Below are 20,286 nucleotides of genomic sequence, written 5' to 3'. Positions count from 1 at the left end.
CATGTTGCTTATTTACATGTTTTAGTAAAAATCATGTTTTATTTGATTTTATTGTATATTTGAATGTATTCATCAGGCTACATTTCACCTTTACTTAATAGATTGATGACATTTCTGATCGGGACGTATTGCTTGCTTCATGCAAAGTTCTGCAAGGTTATCTGTTCAGAATATGTGGTTATCTCATACAAATAAATAACAATAGATCTTTTGTGGCAGACATAAATATAAAGCATATTATACACTCAGATATTATTTTCTGTGGTTGAACCAGTCATCCACAAATAAATTGGATTTTGTTGAGAAAAATATCATTTTAAAAGTTACTTCCAACGTTTTCATCCGAAACTGTGCTCCATTCAATTTCTTCTAAACAAATAAAAAATTAATGAAAGAAAAGCATGATGCGAATGTTTCATGAGGAAACATGAGGAATCTTTGTCTTTAATTAGTTCTCCACTTAATTTTTGCAGGATTTTTTGTAAATGTTATTGCAATCTACTGGTGTGCCATTAGTAATAGTTTTTGTTAAAAGAATGTGAAGCAGTGGAACTGGTAGAATTGCTGAGTATAGTTTTGCCCATTTTAAAAATACAAAGTTTAACCATGCTTTTTACAGTGCCCTCTCAATATTCAGTTCTACTTACCTGTGTTTGAGTGGACAATCTAAAAATAGTTTATCACCTGTTTCGAATACATTATTTACATTGAACATGCCAAGTAACTTCTCTGTTCTAAGAGCAAAGCTTAATATTTTTGCTTAAATCTTTTTAATTCTGGTTCCACAAAGACCAAAAGATAAATCCTAAAAGGTGGAGTTGAGTTTGAGTTATGCGTTTGAACTAATTAATAACCAAAAGGTTTAGACTCATTGGCTAATATGAGTTTAACTCTGATCTTAAAATCTTTCAGAACTGATATTGAAATCATATTGCCCTGACAGGGAAACAACAAGAAGAATGTCGCAACTCCATGTATTCAGTTGTCCATTTTTGGTATGAACTTTTTCCAGGTCAGACTGGCATAGTCTTGAAGCTGATCCCAGCACTCAGCAGTTAAAATGTTTCATCAGTCATTCAGTCTATAGTAGCGGTTCTCAACGTGGGCCCCCCAGGGGGCGTTCAGAGGACGGCAGGGGGCGCTGGTGGAAATTTTTCCAAAAGGGAGGCACTGGGATTCCTTTGGGGGGCGTTTGGTCGAAGGTAAACTTTACACCTTATATGCACAACAATACCAGTTTAGACTTTGAGCAACTTGGTAAAACTGTATTGTGTAACATTAGATCATGCCTGGCTGCAACGGTATCGATGACAGCTCTTCTTCTATTCAGTGTTTGTAGCTTCTTGGCGCAGCTCCGCTTCTGCTACTAGTAGCTTCACTGCATCAGTTCAGCATTACACCGGCTGATGACGGTGCTGTGATTCACTTTCTCTGGTATTTTTGTACATATGTTTTGGCAGTTCTGGGATCATGTTAAGCAGCAACTTATATTAAAAAGTGTTTTATTTCCGTTTGAAAGCTGCCCGCTTCCATGGAAGGACAACAGAAAATCGCTCTTATAAACATGTACTAAAATCACGATACCCTCACTTTGTATCCCTCTGAAAAATSAACCCATTTAAATAAAGAAATAAAGAAATCCCTCCGTGGGTGATACCACGATAGAGAGCGTTCATTGTACAGCGTTAACACCGGTGCTGTAAGTGGTCCGGTGTGAAATGGGTGTGATAGAACAACGGAACCACAGCACTTATCAATAATTAGAATACCGAAATTGTTTCCGTTGTTTTAAAAGGTTTATGTCAGTCTGCCTTTTCCCCATTGATACGCTTCCCGACCGCCCTGCACCTTAGGGAGTTAAGAAAAAAAAAAAAAAAAGACGCGCACATTGCGCAAAACTCTGAAACAGGAGAAGCGGGACATAAAACGGAGCGACGAACTAGATGTGAATTATGGCATAAAAACAGAGAATCCTACGCTGAACAGTGAAAAATCAACACATGATGTGAAACACATGACGATTAGGAGGCGCAGCAGGTGATGAGTGAAGATTACTGATGGTCAATAAACGATAAAATAAATCTAGCAACAGGAAAGAAACTAAAGTGGACATAGCAATAAACCAAGAGAGGATAATACTAATCAAAGGAAACTAAATGGAAATGAGTGAAGAACAAAATGCAAGAATAAACTAAGAAACCAAAGTAAATACAGAGGAATCAACTGGTAAGGCAAGACCTTTCGAGCAAAACTTAATACAGAGGACTGTATGGCAAGAATAAATAGATACTATTTCCAGATAAAAGGTAAAGAAGAGTTATGATTAATGTAGTTACAGTTCTATCCATGTTTTATGCTGCAGAGCTCAGTCGTTTTGCAAATAGTTCAAAGTTTAAACTGGCATGTTGAACATCTTTTATCAGGTCATTTTGTGGAATATTTAACAACTAGAAAATGGTACAGAACAAGAATATTTTTTCCACTCTGACTGGCTGCTGTTAGGCCTACCAATTTTAACTTGAATGTTCATTGCATTTTTCATAGACACCTATGAAAATAATTTCTATTCCTATGGCTTTTTTGTTCTCTGGGAAATTGTTTTTGATGATAAATACAGAAACAAGCATAAAACTCAAAACATCTAAAATAGTGATAGTAATATTAATAATAAAATAATAGTCAATGCAAAGTAGCCTACAAATTCTTTGGTGGGGGCGGTGAGGGACCTGGATAAGGGCTAGGGGGGCGCTGGGCCAAAAAAGGTTGAGAAACACATATCTATAGATTATACTGGCTATACCTTAACTATAGCCAGTATAAGTCAGTCTTTGGTCAGATGTTTTGCTATATGATCTTCAGTGGACTACAATGTCTGTATCAGCCTCTTTGAACTTATTTGTCCTTGGTGGAAGATGAGATTGAGTTAGTTCTTAAATTCTAGAAGAAGTTACATGTCTAAGACATAAGTTCATGTTTGCATGGTGTACGTTTATTTGTTTGTTTGGTAATTTGTTGATTTTAGCCTAACCTCCGCTGTTTTCTCTTAACAGGATGCCATTACTTTGACTGTTCACCTGGCTCTCTTTCCGTCTTCTACCACCTAATGTGGATAAACCTTTGAAGAGTCTTTGCAAGTCTTTAGCTCTGTAAAACACCAGCTTTGAGAACTGTGGATACATGGGCTGTGCAGCAAAGGAAATAAAGAGCAGGAGAAGAAAAAACCGATATGAGCCCAACTGACGATTGGCAGGAGCAATATCCCCTCAACTTTTTGTCTCAGGGTTGCTAAACATAAAATACATCTCTTTTCCATTCCGAGACCCTCACAGGACTTCAAAAGTACCCCTCAGAGGGGTGATGCCAGTGTTGCTTAATGCCGACGCCTCTTTTAGCTCCAGGCAGGAGCTCCTGGACCTTCAGGACTGTCCCCTCAATGGGGGCTGCTCTTTGGACACCCCTAGTCCCGTGGACTCCCAGACAGGAAGCCCTCTAGGGTCTGGTCCTAGAAGTCCTGGCGGGCCAGGAGCTGATGACCTCACTGGAACCCTTATTTTCACTAGGGCTTCGATGCTGCCGGGGCAGTTATATGGAGAGAGCAGTCAGCCTGACACAGAGGTTCCTTTGGGGTTGACACTACAGTCCAATGACTCTGATCAACTGTGCGGTTGGGGGGCTCTGAAGCCTAAAATCATCCAAGTGTTCAACACCCCTCGTTGGGTGCTGTTCTTTCTTTGTGCGGCCTCTTTTCTCCAGGGAATGATAGTCAATGGCTTGATCAACACAGTGGTGACCTCCATCGAGCGACGCTTTGACCTGCCTAGCTACCAGGCCGGTCTCATTGCCAGCTCCTATGACATTGCTGCCTGTGTCTGCCTGGCCTTTGTCAGTTACTTTGGTGGTACTGGACATAAGCCCCGCTGGCTGGGATGGGGCGTACTCATTATGGCGCTGGGTTCCTTGGTGTTCAGCTTGCCTCACTTCACTGCTCCTCCCTACTTGGTCAGCATGCAGGAGCAAATAGGAATGTGTTCTGCCAACGGCACCAGCCAGTGCCAGAACAAGGAGGGAGGAGGACTATCGAATTATCGTTTTGTGTTCATGCTGGGACAGTTTCTGCATGGTATCGGCGCCACGCCTCTGTACACATTAGGGGTCACGTACCTGGATGAGAATGTCAGCTCCAACTATGGACCTGTTTACATGGGTGAGTGTCGTGTAAAACCCTGTGATGTGTTTGTGTGCAACAAATACACAGCATATGTTTATTAAAACTGATCATAAAAAAGAAAAACAGATTTGTATAAATTGACAAACCAAAATAAATATGCTTTCATGATACTACAAAAGCTATGTCATAAAAAGGAACGTATTTTTCTGTCAAATTCTAATTTCTGAAAAATGTGCATGTTTTTTTATATTTATCTGTAGAAGTAACCTTTTAAGCTTTTCACTGCATATTATTGATAATGATTTTGTGGTTATTAACAGTTGAATACACATAATTTAAAATTAATATAATGGTACTTTAATACTTTTTGGCTTCTAAATCTTATTTATGGGCTGTAACCTAAGGTTATTGAACTGGACTTAATATGACCAAAGCACTGATCCTTTTTGGAGTTTTTGAAATTTGTAAAATAATTGTTTCGGTATGACTCAAACTTCTACAATTTGAGTCGTGCAATAAATTCATTCCTAAACACAGAATGCTCACTTTCATCTTAAAAGCAATTCCAGCATTAGAACTCAGAATCGCTTATGTATGTGCTTTCATAGCATCTCATTAGGTTTCTGCAGCATTTGTACCTAAAATGATTTGCATCCATTTTTGTGTTTTCATTCATTCATTCATTCATTCATTCATTCATTCATTCATTCATTCATTCATTCATTCATTCATTCATTCATTCATTCTAATTGCAGTGGTCTTACAGAAGGTGATCACTGAACTCCATGAATGAACTTATTAGGTTCAAAGGATTTACACACTAATAAACTTACACATTATTTACTCTCAGTATCTTGTTTCCAATAAGTGCCAAGTTGTCATAGTTTCATAGATCAGTCTGCCATCAAATATACAGAACCTGCTCCCATCAAACACAAACACACACAATGCAGAACGCCTTATTATCAAAATAGTTTTCTTTATTAAAATAATAACCCCTCCTTTGATTCAGAGCTCATAAAAAGAACAATGGGGGCCTTTTAACCTGCGGGACAGGAGGTGAGTAGGGAACAGGAAGTAGTTGTACTGGCACACCCTGACTCTGTGTCTTTGGTGTTTGTCTCACCAGGAATCTTCTACACAGCAGCTATTGTGGGGCCTGCTGCAGGCTACCTGCTGGGAGGTTACTTCCTCACCATTTACACAGAGACTCATCTGGCGTGAGTTTATTTGAGTGACTAACAATATAACTGGATTAAAATGATGAGGGGAAAAACAAACAGAATTTACTGACTATTTAATACTGGATTGTGTCTTCAACTGAATGTGTCTTGCAACATGTAACATGACCTAGCAAAAATTGAAAAAAAAAAAATCCATTATACAGTATTATAAAGAGTAAGAACTAAACATTTACACATTTTCATTTGCATTTGGGCTTAATGCTCTCTACAGTTACATCTCTTTTAATTAGGCGTTAAAGAAAGTAAGCATGCCTTATGCTTCTGAAAATGATGATAGCCGAACATGACTTACAATAACCAGTCAAAGTGGACAACAAAGTCTTCAAATTGAATTTGAGTTGGTAAAACAAAGGTTGGCACAGCAGATTTTTTAACGGGGGTAAGGAGTTCAGAATGAATGCCTCCAGGCAATAGCTTGGAGACCTAATAGACAAACACCCTATGTAGGGATTAAAAGCACTCACCGACAAGCCCAGTCTGCCTATAATTCTCCACAGTGGTGAAAGTCTGCTTGTGAAAAAAAACTGCAGTTCAAAAAGCTTAAACTCTGGCAGAGTTTAATAAATTTCTGTTTCAGAACAGCATTGTTATTCTGCATACACAATTGTATTACCAGGTTCCTTCATACAAGTAAGTCACAGTTGTGTAAAACCAGCGAAGGGAAGCAGCTAAAAATCTGTTTTCTAAAAAAACATAAAAAATAATAATCACTCCTCAACTTATCAGCAACTCTGCTTCAACTCTCTTGGCACAATAATGTAGCTGTCAAATTCCACATTTTGCTTAAAGTCACTTTAAGCAAATGTGCAATATTTACATTATGTGAACTGGCCAACTGTGATTTATTTATTTTACAAACTTTTAGCATCCATGGTTTTCTGGCTTCAAAGTAGGATTTCATTTGACCTTTAAATTAAATATAAATTCAATTTAAAATTATTTAAATAACATGTATTTAATATACTTATTGTAAAAAATAATAAAGAAATATGCTAATCGATTTATCTGAACTTACATAAATAAAGCTGACCAGAGATCAAAATGCTCCTGTAGATAATGAAAAAAACTATAATTTTGTATCAAACAATACTTATGTAAGAAAAGCTTGACGTTTGGCATCTAGCTGCTAACATGGTCACAGTCAAATGGTAAGTAACATTTTATTTGCTACAGAACAGAGATGACTCCAGAAAACCCTCACTGGGTTGGGGCTTGGTGGATTGGCTTCCTAGCAGGAGGAGCAGCTGCTTTACTGGTAGCTTTCCCCATCCTTGGCTACCCACAACAACTGCCAGGTACTACTCATACCCACTGCTTCATCACTCCTACTCTGGCTTAAGTATCCTAAACAGAAACTCTACGTCTCACACTGTTTTATGATACGGTTTGGGAAGACAAAAATATCAATCATAGTCTAATATGACTCATTCTGGTTCCACGCAGGCTCCCAGGAGCATGTGGCAGGGCGGGTGTCTGAGGCCCACCAGCTGAAAGATGGAAGCCACAATACAGCCTCTGACCCTCAGTTTGGAAAATCAGTCAAAGACATGCCAAGGTAGGGGTCTAATTAAAGCAGGGGTCTTATTTGGATACAGCAGACTTTTTTGGTGTCATCTTCAAATCATGTGTGGGAACCTGACAGCTTTTTAGCTTTTTATCCTGCATTAGAAAATGTATTGGTTTCAGGAAAGATGGCCACATGACACAATGTAGACACTCGACATAAATAATGACTGCTATGGATAGATGTTATCTCACTTCCCAGTGTGCCAATATGACTTCTGATCAATAAAAATGTTACATCTATTGTCCCAAAGGGACTTAAAAGTCTGAAGTTGACCTAAATAAGAGTGATGTTGTTTGCTAAGCATTGTTTTTGGAGTTTGGGATTATTGTCCCGTTATGCTACCCAGTTTCAGAAATGTTTTGGCTGCCAGACAGACAGACTTACAGAACATTTAAATATAGAATAAATGCTGAAATGCAAAGGAATTCATGGTCAATTCAATTAAAAAAGGGTGCAGATATTATGAATACAAAACAACCCCAAATCATAAAATCCCAACCAGACTTGACAATCGGCACAAAGTGTTTGTATTAATATGATGTTTGGTTTTGTCCAAACATGGCCACTTCCCAAACCTCATGTCCTCCTGCCATGTTCATTGTGGAGAGACAAACAAGTTTGTTTGGTCTTTTTCTAAATATCATGAACTTTAACATCTCACATGCTAACTGGGGCTTATAGTTTAAGATGCAGCCATTTTTTTTCTGAGCATTGCATCCCCTGAAATGGTGAATTGTTGGTGACCCATCCATTCCTGTGGAATCTGCAGGCTTTCAAATTCAAATCTAAAAATACTTTATTGATCCCACAGGAAAATTAAATAGATAAAATAAAAATAAAACAAGTAGACTTTCTTTAAGTAATATTTTCCACTTGTGACTAATCTGTCTTTGGAAATTGCATTTTCATCTACATATTATTTTGTAAGCCCATTGCTATTTGGCGTTGTATGTTGTATGTTGTATGTTGTATGTAAGCATGTACAGTATGTTTTAACTTCTTTTGATTATGCTGATGTTACTTTCCCTCTGTTGCCAGGTTATGCTTCGTTTTTCTTCCCATGGCTTTTTCCCCCCTCATTTAAGATATGCTTAATACATAACAGTTTTGAAATATGTTGTGCATTTTTGTACATTTAAGGTTCGAAACACTCCCAGGACCTTCTAAAAACAAGATCTCTTTTGTTTAGTCCTGATGCATAAACCCCTGAAATAAAAGAGATTGATAGTGGCAGGTTCCTTTTTACTTTAAGTGGAAACTGTTTGAATTATTACAGTTTGAAAGATGTACTTCACACTCAAATATTTTCTCAAGTAAATGACAAATCTGTGTGAAAGTTCATCAGTCCTTCATATAAACTCCAAACATTTATGTAGGAATGAGTAGGTTCTTTTCAAAATGTTGCAACTAGCTGAAACATAGCAGTCATTAGAGCAGAGCGTCGCAGGTGAGTGACACTTCTGACTCTTTAGGTTACAACAGTGCTTACTATAAGCCCGTAGAATGACGTCATCTCTGACCGAGTCTCTTTCGGGATTTGCGAGGATTACCCAAAACGTTACATAACGTGATTATTTATCTTTAGGTCCTGTGCAGTGATTCTCTGTCTACACACTGGGGAGATTACTACGGACTGTTTTAATTAAAAAAATAAAGCTCAGGCTTATTTACCCATGGTGAGAACACACATACTGACGATCTTCTCTTACTTGTTGTTTCAGATCTGTGCTGCTTCTCTTGAAGAACCCTACTTTCCTCTTCCTTTGTTTGGCAGGAGCCACTGAGGCCACGCTCATCGCAGGCATGTCCACCTTTGGACCAAAGTTCTTGGAGTCCCAGTTCAATCTCAGTGCATCTGAAGCTGCCACCTTGTTCGGTAGGTGACCGGGCAACGAGGGTTGCAGACAGGACTGAAGATCTATTGCACCTTTTCCTACAGGGTCATGCAGAGAAAAAAAAAGCTAAATATTTAACATATAGACAATTTATGTGGTAATGTCTCTTAAAACATTACCAAGTTTTAAGAGGCAACTTGGTAATGTAATGTACAATGCAACTATTTTGAAGTGGTAGCTTTTTTCCACTTATTACTGTTGTTGGAATTAATGCAATAAAGCAAAACAGCAATATCCTGGTTGCACAAGTGAACCTTCTGAGGCTACCATTTGATGTTGACCCAGCATTCAGTCTTCCTGAGTACTGGAGTTGCACAATATCAGGAAAATATGTAATTACGGTATTGTGATCGAAAGCTGTGACGATAATGTACAATCAACAAACATTTTCCTGGCACCTTTTTCTGTTGCCATTGCACAAATCCATCACTCCCTGTGAGCTTCATCCTACCCAATATTACATCCTAGCAGCCCTTTGCAGCTGGTGACAAAAACTTTGGAGATTGGTGGAGAGGACTCTTTCCATTTTTTCTGAGACGTTTAAACAAAATGCCTGCATCTTGTTTATTACAGTCATGAGTTTCATCAACATCTAGTGAAGGCTTTGCACAGCCTGGTTGACTGGCTTCACAGCAGTAAATGGAAACATGCCTGATTTGCATTTCCTCTTTTGAAGTATTTTAAAAGAGTGCTCAAAATTTGCAGAGCAGTTAGACATTATTGCTGCAAGGCAACAATGCAACTGCAACAAGGCAAATGTAGCCAGAGTTCATAACAACATCTCACAGAAGAGATATCCTCACAGGGAAACTTTTATTAGGGACAATCAAAATGTCGGACGCTCACAGGCATTTACCAAAGAAAATTGAAAGCAATAGGTGCTTCAACAAAGTATCAGTTTGAAGGTGTGCATACGCTTGAATCCGTGTATGGTTCGTTCTTTGGTTTATTCGTTTCAAAATAAAATTGCAAAAACAAAACAAGCATGTGTTTTGCTGTATTTTATGGGATAAATGCCAGTTAATATGCGAAAAACATGTGGAAAGAGTTTTAAAATATGTGCCTCTATCTCTCTCTCTGTCTTTCTCTCTCAGCCAGTGAGATATAGGAATCAGATTTCAGATTGTATTTCTGTGCACTGTTCCTACCAAAACGTGGACTTGATGCCTTCTTTCAGTTTTGTTCTTTCTTTTACTTCGTGCTTTGTCTCTGTTCCCTGTCCTGGTTTCACTGTACACTCTAAGGAGGCTCTGTTCAGTGTCTTCTTCTCTTTCTTTGTCTACATCTTCTCATCTGAGCTATCGCTTTCTCCCTATCCAACTGTAACTAGGGCAAAAGCTAACTATAGGTACTGTAATACTCACCAGATATATTTTCAGCAATAATCAAAAATCCATTAGGCTTAAAATAGAAAACTTGAAAAGGGAATTACTTTCATTCACCTGGTTGAGGTTGTTTCATATCTTTGATAAAACCTTTAAAGGACCAGTCAAAATTGTCAGCGCTCACTACTGACCATTAATATTTCCTACGTATAACTTAAAAATATGTTGATGCCACAGCTTACTGTGATTTTTTATTCAAAAGTGAATTTACCTCTAAGCCAAACTATGTTTTTTTTTTATTACTTATTTCTGTCTATGTTTTTTTCTGTGCCTCTTAAGGATACATGGTGGTACCAGCAGGGGGCGGTGGTACTTTTTTAGGCGGCTACATCGTGAAGAGGCTGAACTTGCGTTGCCGAGGCATCATACGCTTCTGCATGATGTGTGCTCTGGTCAGTCTGCTCGCCATCTTCATCTTCCTCGTCCATTGCCCCAATGTGCCCATGGCTGGGGTCACGGCCCCTTATCAGTTGGGGCTGATGGGGAAGGACCAACTGGACCACTACAAACATCTGTATGACAAACCCAAGAAGCCGCGACTCAGAAACAGGTGGGCATTATTCTCTTAACACCTAGTACGTAAAAAGCAACAAGACCGACATTTTGATTTGTTCCAGGAGTCCATATTGGGCTGAAATCAGTTCTATATGTCCTTCAGCTTGGCTCTAGCTGAAAGTTTAGCATCCTACCTGTCCTCTGTTACCACTGTTTTATGTAATTACAAGATGGTTTTCATTAGCTACCATCTTCATTATTCTGAATAACCCTCCATTCTAAATTCATTTCATTATTTTCATTTCATGTATTTCATTACATTAATAAATCCCTTAAATGTTAATGACATATTGTGTGCTTTGATGCAGTGAAGTACTTTATGGGGTTAGGGTCACCTTCTTTTCTGAAATTTTGAAAAATACATAAATGTGCTGTATGAATTGTTGTCCTCTGGAAGAATATGTTAAATCAGTCAAAATCCTAATTGGCAGACCAATTAACCAAAAACAATGAGCTTTGCATCTAACAACTAATAACATGTTAAAGCTACATAAATATGTTCATCAGTTGATCTGTTGTAACAGCAGCTCCTCCATATGCCTTATATAAAAGTTTAATCTGACTTCATTGTGTTTCAGTTTAAGAGGAATAATGCATTAAGCTTTTAGAACAGAGCCCACCATGTATGAAAGAACAACCTGATAAGAAGTAACCCAAGGAGTTATTGTTTCATTAATTTCAAAGGAAAGCAAGGTCACAGCCAGTAAAGCAGCAAAGACGTCTGTGTTGAGGCGCAATCAAAAGGAATAAGTGAGGAGGAGTCAGAGTTTGTTGCATTTAAAGCAAAGGATGTAGAACAATGGAATAGAGAAGTAACCATAAGTTTAAAATTACATTTCCGGAGTCTTCTAGAGAAAGACTGCTTATTTTTATCATGCTTATTTCAGTGAGTCTGAAATGATATATAAAAATAACAAAACAAGTAAATCAGGTAAAAGAATGTATTTTATTAAAGAAGCTAAAGGATGTTGTCAGCATTAGATAAATAAGGTTATTAGTTATATATTTTTCAGACCCACCTACAGGAAATCTTTTTAATTCAGCGGCATGTTGACCTTTGACATTTACTATGGGGTAGATGATAAAGAGAGAGAAAGAGAGAGAGAGAATCTTTGAGAATACATTTTTGGAAAATCTGAGTAAATTCATTGCATACACAAATAATTCTGATTTCTAAATACCCAATTAAATTGAAGCAGTTTGTTTCTTTTGAATTCACATCTGAACTTAAAAAAAATTCTAATTCTGTGAATTGACAACGTTCTATTCTGTTCAGCGAGTTTTAACCATAGCAAGCATTTAAATTTTGCAAAATGTTTTAAACATTTTCATTTTGGCACAGCTCATGGAATAGACTATTAATTAGATTTACACTACTACCTTTTTGCTATAGTTGTTTGTAATGTTCTTAATATTTAATAAAATACCAGAATTTGTACATACTTTATGTTTTGTCTGTCTTTTTTTACTTGATTAGCCTTCTAACCAAATACTTTTTTACCGTTGATTAATTTCATTGATAAATGCTTTTTACTTGTGTTTAAGCAAAATATGTTGAAGTAGTGCTGGAGTACTTGAGCAGAAGTACTGTAAGTGTGTACATGAAATCTCAATACTGATAAATATGTGTCAGAATATGTTCAGAGAATCCAGTACGCATCATTTTAAAACGCTACGCCACATTTATTCTCCTCCTATTAACTAGCCGATGGCTAAAAATACATCACATAACAAAATGGCACTAGCCAAATTGAAAGAGACTAAATTCCTTCTTTGGGCCCCTGCTTCCACCTGTTTCTCACTGTCTGTCTCTTCCTGTCTTTCTTCCTTTGCTTCTCTCTGCAGCTCTTCTCTGGACATGAACCTCACAGTAAGTTGTAATGCAGCTTGTAACTGTGCCAGAGAAGTGTACAACCCAGTGTGTGGGGCGGACGGGACGATGTATTACTCCCCGTGCCACGCCGGCTGCACCTCCATCAACCACACAGAACCGTCCACAGGCAGACAGGTACAGCACACACTGCTTGTTTTACTTCAGTAAGACTGGAAAAACATGACCCGGGCGATAACTGAGGTAGTTCAGAATGATCTGCAGGTACCTGAATGTCTATTGTGTTTAGACATTCAGACATGGCAGAGTTAATTAGAAGACTAAGAAGTTGTAACTTTCCAATGTGTGCAAGAGAGCTCGTCAGCACCTATATGTGGGGAAAAAAGGCAATGTTCAGTTTTGCTTTGACTTTCTAACTTCAGAGAAATTGTACTCCACAGTGACATTTTGACTGACAAAATTACCCATAACCCATTTTTGAACAAGGAACATGGACAATAAGGAATCTGCTTATTTATTAAAGACATGTAGCAATCCTTGCAAGAGAGCTCTTTGAAACAGAACACAAAGCTCTGCCACAGAATCTACATATGGGGAAATGCAAATGTTAATTTTTTTTGTTAAATGTGAAGTTAGATCAACACATTTAACTTCACATTTTCATAGAACTTCTCAGTTGTCATATTTAGTTAGCAAAATATTACTCCACAGTTACATGTTTCTAACTAACTTGCCCATAACCCATTTTTGAGAAAAACAGGAACAATAAGGAACCTGTTTTTTTTTTTTCTTTTAAATAAAAGACATGTAGAAAAAACCTTATTGAAAAATAAATATTTTCTCAAAATCCAAACGTTAACAAAAAGGTCAGCGATGAACACTATAACCAAGCATACCTGTGTCTGTGTTTCAGGTGTACTCTGGGTGTGGCTGTGTGGTGGGGAACGTATCGTGGGGCGAGGAGGGCTTCGCTCTGACAGGGAAGTGCAGCAGCACCTGCCACCACATGCCAGTCTTCCTCTCCTTGCTCTTCGTCATCATTTGTTTCACCTTTCTCTGTAGCATCCCAGCTCTCACTGCCACTCTCAGGTATGTGTCACAACAACAGAAGGATGTTTTTGTTAAGCAGATGCTAAATTCAGTCGAAATGGTTTACTTGATATATAGCACAGCCAATAAATACAAATGTAGACCTTCAGAGTGAAAATGAGAAAAAAAGCAAATGTAATTTGCCATAATTCTGACACTAGATGGCAGCAAAGAGCTTCCAGTGTAAATCCTGGTATGTGTAGTAAATGCATCAGCCGGCATTAGAGAACACTAAAGGGCTCTGTATGGTTAAGCCGAACTGCTGAAATCAATTCTCATTGTTGCAGGTACATGTTGAAAATCACGTTGTTTTGTCACCTGCCCTCGCTTGTCAAACCTCCCCTGGGTAACTTGTAACTGTCCACTCTCTAAACACATGGTAAAACATTTACAGGAGCTTGACTCCTGTGAAATCCCTCCCGCTGCAGTAAACCCCTTTGTGCACCGTGAAGGGTCTGTGCAAAAGCGAACATCCGAAAATGATGTGACCGTCATGACAGCAGCAGTTCAGCCATGCTGAGCCCTTAAGAAAGCGGGTTAGAGGTAAACTTAAGGGAATAGTTTACAAGTGTTTAAATCTAAAAGTCACAACCTTAGATTTGAGTTTCCAAAAGGCAAAACTTTACTCAGGTAGCCATGAACTAGACTTTGAGTTGAAGTCTGTCATTATATCTATCCAACCCTGTTCTGTACAGGTGTGTACCAGATAGTCAGAGATCGTTTGCTCTTGGCATCCAGTGGATAGTGGTGCGCACACTTGGTAGGCCCAAGTCTTTCTCTGATTATGCTTTCAGTCTCAAAATTGCAACCAAACAAACTGTAATTCTTCCTTCCTCCTGTACCACTGCTTTCCATACAGGCAGCATTCCAGGACCGATTGCATTTGGCTCAGTGATTGATATTTCCTGCTTATTGTGGCAAGACCAGTGCGGTGATCAAGGCTCCTGCTACATCTATCACAACTCAGCCATGAGTCAGTACACACTTGTCGCTGGAATCGTCTTCAAGGTAATATTCCTAGTCAGACACCATTTCACTTTGAAGATGATAAAAATGAAAGCAAGTGGCACAAAACAAAGAATAGTTCCTCAATATGGTTCTGCAGGGATTCCTCCCATTGTATAATCGATTTACATTTCCAGCACAATCTGTCTGTGCTGATCATCAGCCATCATAGTTCAGGTGAACTTCTAACAGCAGCTGCAGAGTATCTGTGTCAAATTGTGTTCCCACCTGAGGAGATGAGGACAGCTCAGTTTTGACAGAAGTGAATGTTGTTGTTTTTCCAAAAGGAATCTTGCTTGTATTGATTACAGTGAAATATAGATTATTTAGGCAAACTTAAAATAAAAAAATAAAAAATTTTAAGGAAGATAATTACATTACAGTGGACCTGTGCTTTTTCATGGGTAAAATTCCGAGACGTAATCCTACTCAATAAACCATTGGCTAGCATTCGTAAACCAGCCAATCCAGAAGCACCATTCGTTTTCTTTGGCACTTTTTGGATGTAAACCCAAGAGCAGAGATAAGGAGGTCTGTGGATGTTAGCTTCTGCAGTAGCACAAGATGGCTTCTTCTGCGTGTATTAATGCAAATTGAGGAATGTTTGGTGTGTAACTCCCGCTGATTAAGAAGGTCCACTTCAATTTGTCATGATTTGGGATAAAAAGAAAGTGGTGCTCTTAGATAGCACCCAGGAGATATATCTTTCAAATGCTGCAGGTGTGTTTTTTGTCGTGTGTGTGATGTTGTTTTGCTGAAAGGCAGTAATTAACACTTGTCTTCGGTTTCAGCTTTTGGGTACCATCTTTTTCCTCGTAGCCAGCGTTCTCTACCAGCCGCCTCCGGAGTCTCCTCAAACCAGCTGCGAGAGCACGGACCAGGGAACGGAGCACACAAGCGACCTGCCAATAAAAGACCTGCCAGAAGATGGCGTCATTATCAACCTGCATGCCAGGTTATGACATGTCAGACCCTCCGTTCCAAATACAGTCACTGTTTGTGTGATTAAAAAAAAAATACCCAGGATGCCTTCACGCACAAATGCACATACACCCAGACAGGGTGTGTAGCACTTCTATCATGCTGCTCTTCTAGAATGAAATCGTGGTTTGACTGCATGTGTTTCTGACATGTATGTTTGATTGACTCAGCAAAAGCCTCACAAAGTTATTTCTCCTAACTTTTCATCTCTAAAAATAGCTCAAATCTGATCAGTTAAATAACTTCAAGTGCGATGGTGTGTGCATTATCTTGACTATGTCCAGCTTGACACCATCTTTTAAAGATTGATTAGACTCTTCACAGAAGCATTTTACGGTTTTGAAAGAGTCAAATAAAAACGAATCTCCTATTCGTCTGTTGTTTTACAGTGACTGACTGGAAGATATGATCGGTTTTCTGAGAACAGATAAAGCCATGTTTTAAGATGCTGTAAGAAACCTTGAGGCCAGTGAAAATGTAGCCAAATATTCTTATCACAAGAAGTAAAGCAGAGTCCTGAACGATCCTTACATCAGAGGAAGCATTGAGCCACCATCATGCTTTCAACACTTTAATGCAAAATTCATATTCTTACCATTTTCCTAGTTAGCTAACACAAAATGCCCCTTTTTGAATGCTGCTAGACAGTTTTTCCTAAAAAGCAAACAAACAAACAAACAAACAAAAAGTTAGTCCGTAGTGTCTGATCTTGGAAATGTCTCTAGAAACTGTGCACATCTGGATATTGACAACTGATTCCAGTCTTCCTGGCAGATTCTGCCACACTCTGAGTGAGTTGGTCAGTAACATGAGATTCTATTGATGATCTGTTATGTTTAACTCTGAACTTTTAATGGACTCCTACTACTCAGGGGCATTCTTGGACATGCCTTGTCTCCATCTCTGTCTTGAGTGTACAATCTTTTGAGGCCTCGACACAAAGGAGATGACATCACTTCCTCTCCATTCATCTCCTATGGAGCTTAGGGCACCATTAACTTGCCTTCCTCCTGGCAAGTTAATGGCAAAATTTGCTCATGGGAGATTTTGAGCTTATACATGTGAACTTGCACACATGAGCTTGTGACATGACACAAAAAAGATAATAATGTTCAACTTTTCTTGCAGTCGTCACTACTGTGTTCTGTGTGTTGGGATTTGCCACGAGTGGCGGAAAATGTTGTCTTTCCCTGTCATTCGTCACTCCTCGTGTGTTGAACCATTACACTACAGTGTCTTGTCCCTGTGGTTTATATTCGTAGTCTGAAGTAATTTAGCTTCAAGAATCTTTACAAATGATTACGACAATTCTGCCCTCTGCTATGAACTCTGTGTCCCAAAGAAACCCCAGAGCAAACGTCTGCCATCACCTTGCTTCATTCTTGGGATGATAATAGCAGGGGATATTTGTTAGATAGGATCCATCAGAAGCAATTGATGTGTTGTTGAGGCAAATCAAGGATCTCAGCTTTCCATGCTCTTAGGGTGCCTTCAGGGAGAACAGAACATTTCAAGAATGTGAAAATTCTACTAGATTGTGGATGGTCTCGCTAAGAGAGACCATCCACAATCTCTAAAAGGTATTAAAAACACAGTTTGCTCCCCGTTATGCATGGTGGAGTGTGAGTGTTTTCTAAAGGTATTGGTCATGCATATAACATTTGAATCAAGGGAGCCTGGGTAGGGAACATAAAAACAGCTGTGGCAGCGCTGCCATGTTGGTCTCATTCAGACTCCAACCTCATCACAATGGTAGTGTTACCACATTATCTTGTAGCACTTAGCTTAATGCTAACAGAACAGTTCCACGGAGTCTCTGCTCCTGTGAAGTGATACGGCTGTATCAGTGGCATGAATGATTTCACTTGAGGACATTTTCCAAATTTGCCTTGATCAAGCCACACTCTAATGGGTCATGTAGTTCTTGGAGAGCACAGCCAGGTCTTCCTCCAGTGTGAAGGTTTCTGGAAATCTCCCAACAGGCTGCCATGTGCCTTTTTATTCAGTGTGGCTTCAGTCAAACGTTTGTACCAGTCATTCTCTTAAAAGAAATTTGCCGTGTGTAGTTGTGAGCGTTTTTCTTTGTCAGTCTTTGCACTTTTGCCTTTGGAAATATTGGAAGAGAATTTGGTGGCTTTGGATGTGATGGGTTGCTTTATTTGTCCTGATAGGCTGCGGGGTTTCAGAAACTATCCGTCCATGTCAGGCTTTGAGTTTCTTTGCTTTAGTTAATCTGTGAAATCTGCTCAAGAGGTCTGTCTTTCAATAGCAGATGTATGTCGATGTGCACATCGATTCTCACCACAGATGAATAGCACAAACGCATTTTCACCTTGAGAAGCACATGAATACTGTTGAAAGCTACTATACAGGAGATGTTGGATTCAAAGGTAGCGATATTTTGGCTTCTGCTGATGCAGAATTATGACGCCTGTCATTCATCAATGACATAAAAGTGAACATGACTGTTCGGACTCCAGATGCTTTGAAAACAATCGGGTTCATATCCGATATGGTTCCACATAGGGAAGTGGCACAAGTAGAATTTTTTGTGAGGTAAAATGATCTGAACTTTCCAGTTAAGACTGCCTTCAAAAAGTTGGACGAAAGTCACATCTTTGCAAAACAAGCGGATTCAATCACATCTGCCTGCTGTGTTAACATAACCTATGTTGCTCTATTTACCAGCTGGCAGTGCTCTTTAGTGCAATCATATTTTAAAAAGATTGTGCAACGGTATGTTGAGAAATACCAACAGCAAAAAGATGGATTTAAACAAGAAATTCAGCAAAATACTAATCAAACTTCACCAGGAATTCAATTAGTCTCAAATATCAAATTGATATTTTGTAACAATAGCTAATCGTGATAAGGTAATAAACGTTGGAGTATATGTGATTTAGCAATGAACAGCATGTCTCAAAACATGTATGAATAGCCTTGCCAAGAATGGTTGGAAATACCTAAATATGCCTACAGTTTATTCTTCAGGCTACAAACATTTGGAATAGCCTGCAGCCTGACTATCTTTGCATAATTCTATGAATTTAAGCGCTCTGTATATGTTTATGTTAGATATGGGATGTTAACACCATGCCTCTGGATGAAAGGTGGTAACTTTATGTGATTAATTTGATTTGACAATGTCCCACTAGATGGCACTCTTTACCCTGTAATGTTTCTTTGATGGATCTGAATACAGTGGCAGATGAATGTCTGGGCTGAAGAGAATGAGCCCAAAATCTAACAGGCATGTTAACATGTTATATAAAATAAAATGAAAACATGCATATATTTTTAAAAAACTGTCATCTGCAGCTGATTTCCTTTCAGTAAACTGTATTTATTTAGACACAGGAACTAAAAAGTTATGGGAAAAATTTACATATTTTTTAATCTATAGCCTTAGCTTTTTGGTTCTGTAGCTAGATAAAGATTTTTCTAGGCAACAAATTAAATAAAAATAAATATTTTCTGAACCCAAATTAGTAAAAATTCCGATTCCTATGACTTTCTAAATAAATGTGTTTAGCCAAACATAAGACAACATCTGATAATATAACATCTTTGCAATAATTCAGCTTGAACATTCAGCATGGTAAAGTTACTAGCGATTTTTTAAAAGTTACCTGCTGCAAACTGCAAACATTTGCACTCATGTACCTGAACCCAAATGGAATGATGTGATTTTGCTTCAGTGTTTGGCTGTCTAGTTATTTGATATGACACAGCCTCGCTCATTTAATAACTCAAAAAAGATTGCTCTTCATCAATAGGTTAAGTGAAACCAAAGTCAAACCAAAGTCGATCAAATATAATACCCAAAAGTAGGCAGGTAGACACATGAAAATCCAGTTTGAGTACAATAGCTGAATAAAAAGGCACAATACCAAGGTATCCATCTTTTAGTTCATAAAGGAAATTGCTTTGCATCGTGACTGAATGATGTGTTAGACCTGAAAAAGATTATTCACATTGGTAACATACTGTAAATTCTTAAGTGCATTTTACATTTGGACCTAATTATTTCAGTACTGTAACTCTCCAATCGTGCCAAAGCAGCTTTGCAAATTAACTGCTGTGCTTTATTTTGTATCAACATATTTATGCAAATAATTTATTCATGATATCTTGCACTTACATTTTTAATCAGCGGTGTAATTTTAAAAGTACTCAAAGTCTTTGCTGTCATTCTCCTGTTTGTGATGTCAGATTCCACCCACTGTGCTGATCTGTATCGTTATGGTGTTCGACCCTCATGTTATGAGTGACCTTGACACATTTCAACTGATGGCGAACAATTATTTTCACCTACATCTGTAAATCATTTTACCTGTGCTTTTCTCTGTCTCCTAGCTCAGAATATCAAATGTATAAAACCCTTTTGTTAAACTGCATATTCATTTGTTTTTGTGGAGTATGTTGTTATTAATGAAAGCTGTGAATTATTTTTCTTTTTATTGAATGACTCCAAAATGTGAACTGTTTTTATAATTACAAAATTTGAACAGCACAACATTGCGTCTGACATTTTTTTCTGTCAGTTTGATTATTTGCTCATATTAT

General features: G+C 38.2%; 1 protein-coding gene across 5 annotated transcripts in view; it reads left to right on the top strand.

The window, feature by feature from the left end:
- The window catches only part of slco4a1 (solute carrier organic anion transporter family, member 4A1), a 34,251-nt gene extending 14,733 nt beyond the window's left edge, over window positions 1-19,518 (top strand). For 4 of the 5 annotated variants that reach the window (XM_017305949.1, XM_008412839.2, XM_008412841.2 and 1 more), the window contains 11 exons: window positions 3,051-4,204; window positions 5,298-5,388; window positions 6,586-6,707; window positions 6,856-6,967; window positions 8,701-8,855; window positions 10,539-10,809; window positions 12,660-12,822; window positions 13,559-13,734; window positions 14,430-14,494; window positions 14,594-14,742; window positions 15,531-19,518. In XM_017305949.1, the coding sequence (XP_017161438.1) occupies window positions 3,358-4,204; window positions 5,298-5,388; window positions 6,586-6,707; window positions 6,856-6,967; window positions 8,701-8,855; window positions 10,539-10,809; window positions 12,660-12,822; window positions 13,559-13,734; window positions 14,430-14,494; window positions 14,594-14,742; window positions 15,531-15,701 (2,322 nt within the window). In that variant the 5' untranslated portion in view covers window positions 3,051-3,357 and the 3' untranslated portion in view covers window positions 15,702-19,518. Of the gene's footprint in view, window positions 1-1,012; window positions 1,203-3,050; window positions 4,205-5,297; window positions 5,389-6,585; window positions 6,708-6,855; window positions 6,968-8,700; window positions 8,856-10,538; window positions 10,810-12,659; window positions 12,823-13,558; window positions 13,735-14,429; window positions 14,495-14,593; window positions 14,743-15,530 lie in introns of all 5 variants that reach the window. The other variant, XM_008412840.2, reaches the window with a different exon arrangement.
- The last annotated feature ends 768 nt before the right edge of the window (window positions 19,519-20,286 follow it).

Source organism: Poecilia reticulata, linkage group LG7, assembly GCF_000633615.1.
Source record: "Poecilia reticulata strain Guanapo linkage group LG7, Guppy_female_1.0+MT, whole genome shotgun sequence".
Taxonomy (NCBI): domain Eukaryota; kingdom Metazoa; phylum Chordata; class Actinopteri; order Cyprinodontiformes; family Poeciliidae; genus Poecilia; species Poecilia reticulata.
Note: the sequence above shows the minus strand (reverse complement) of the source record. Positions and strands in the feature narration are given on the sequence as shown.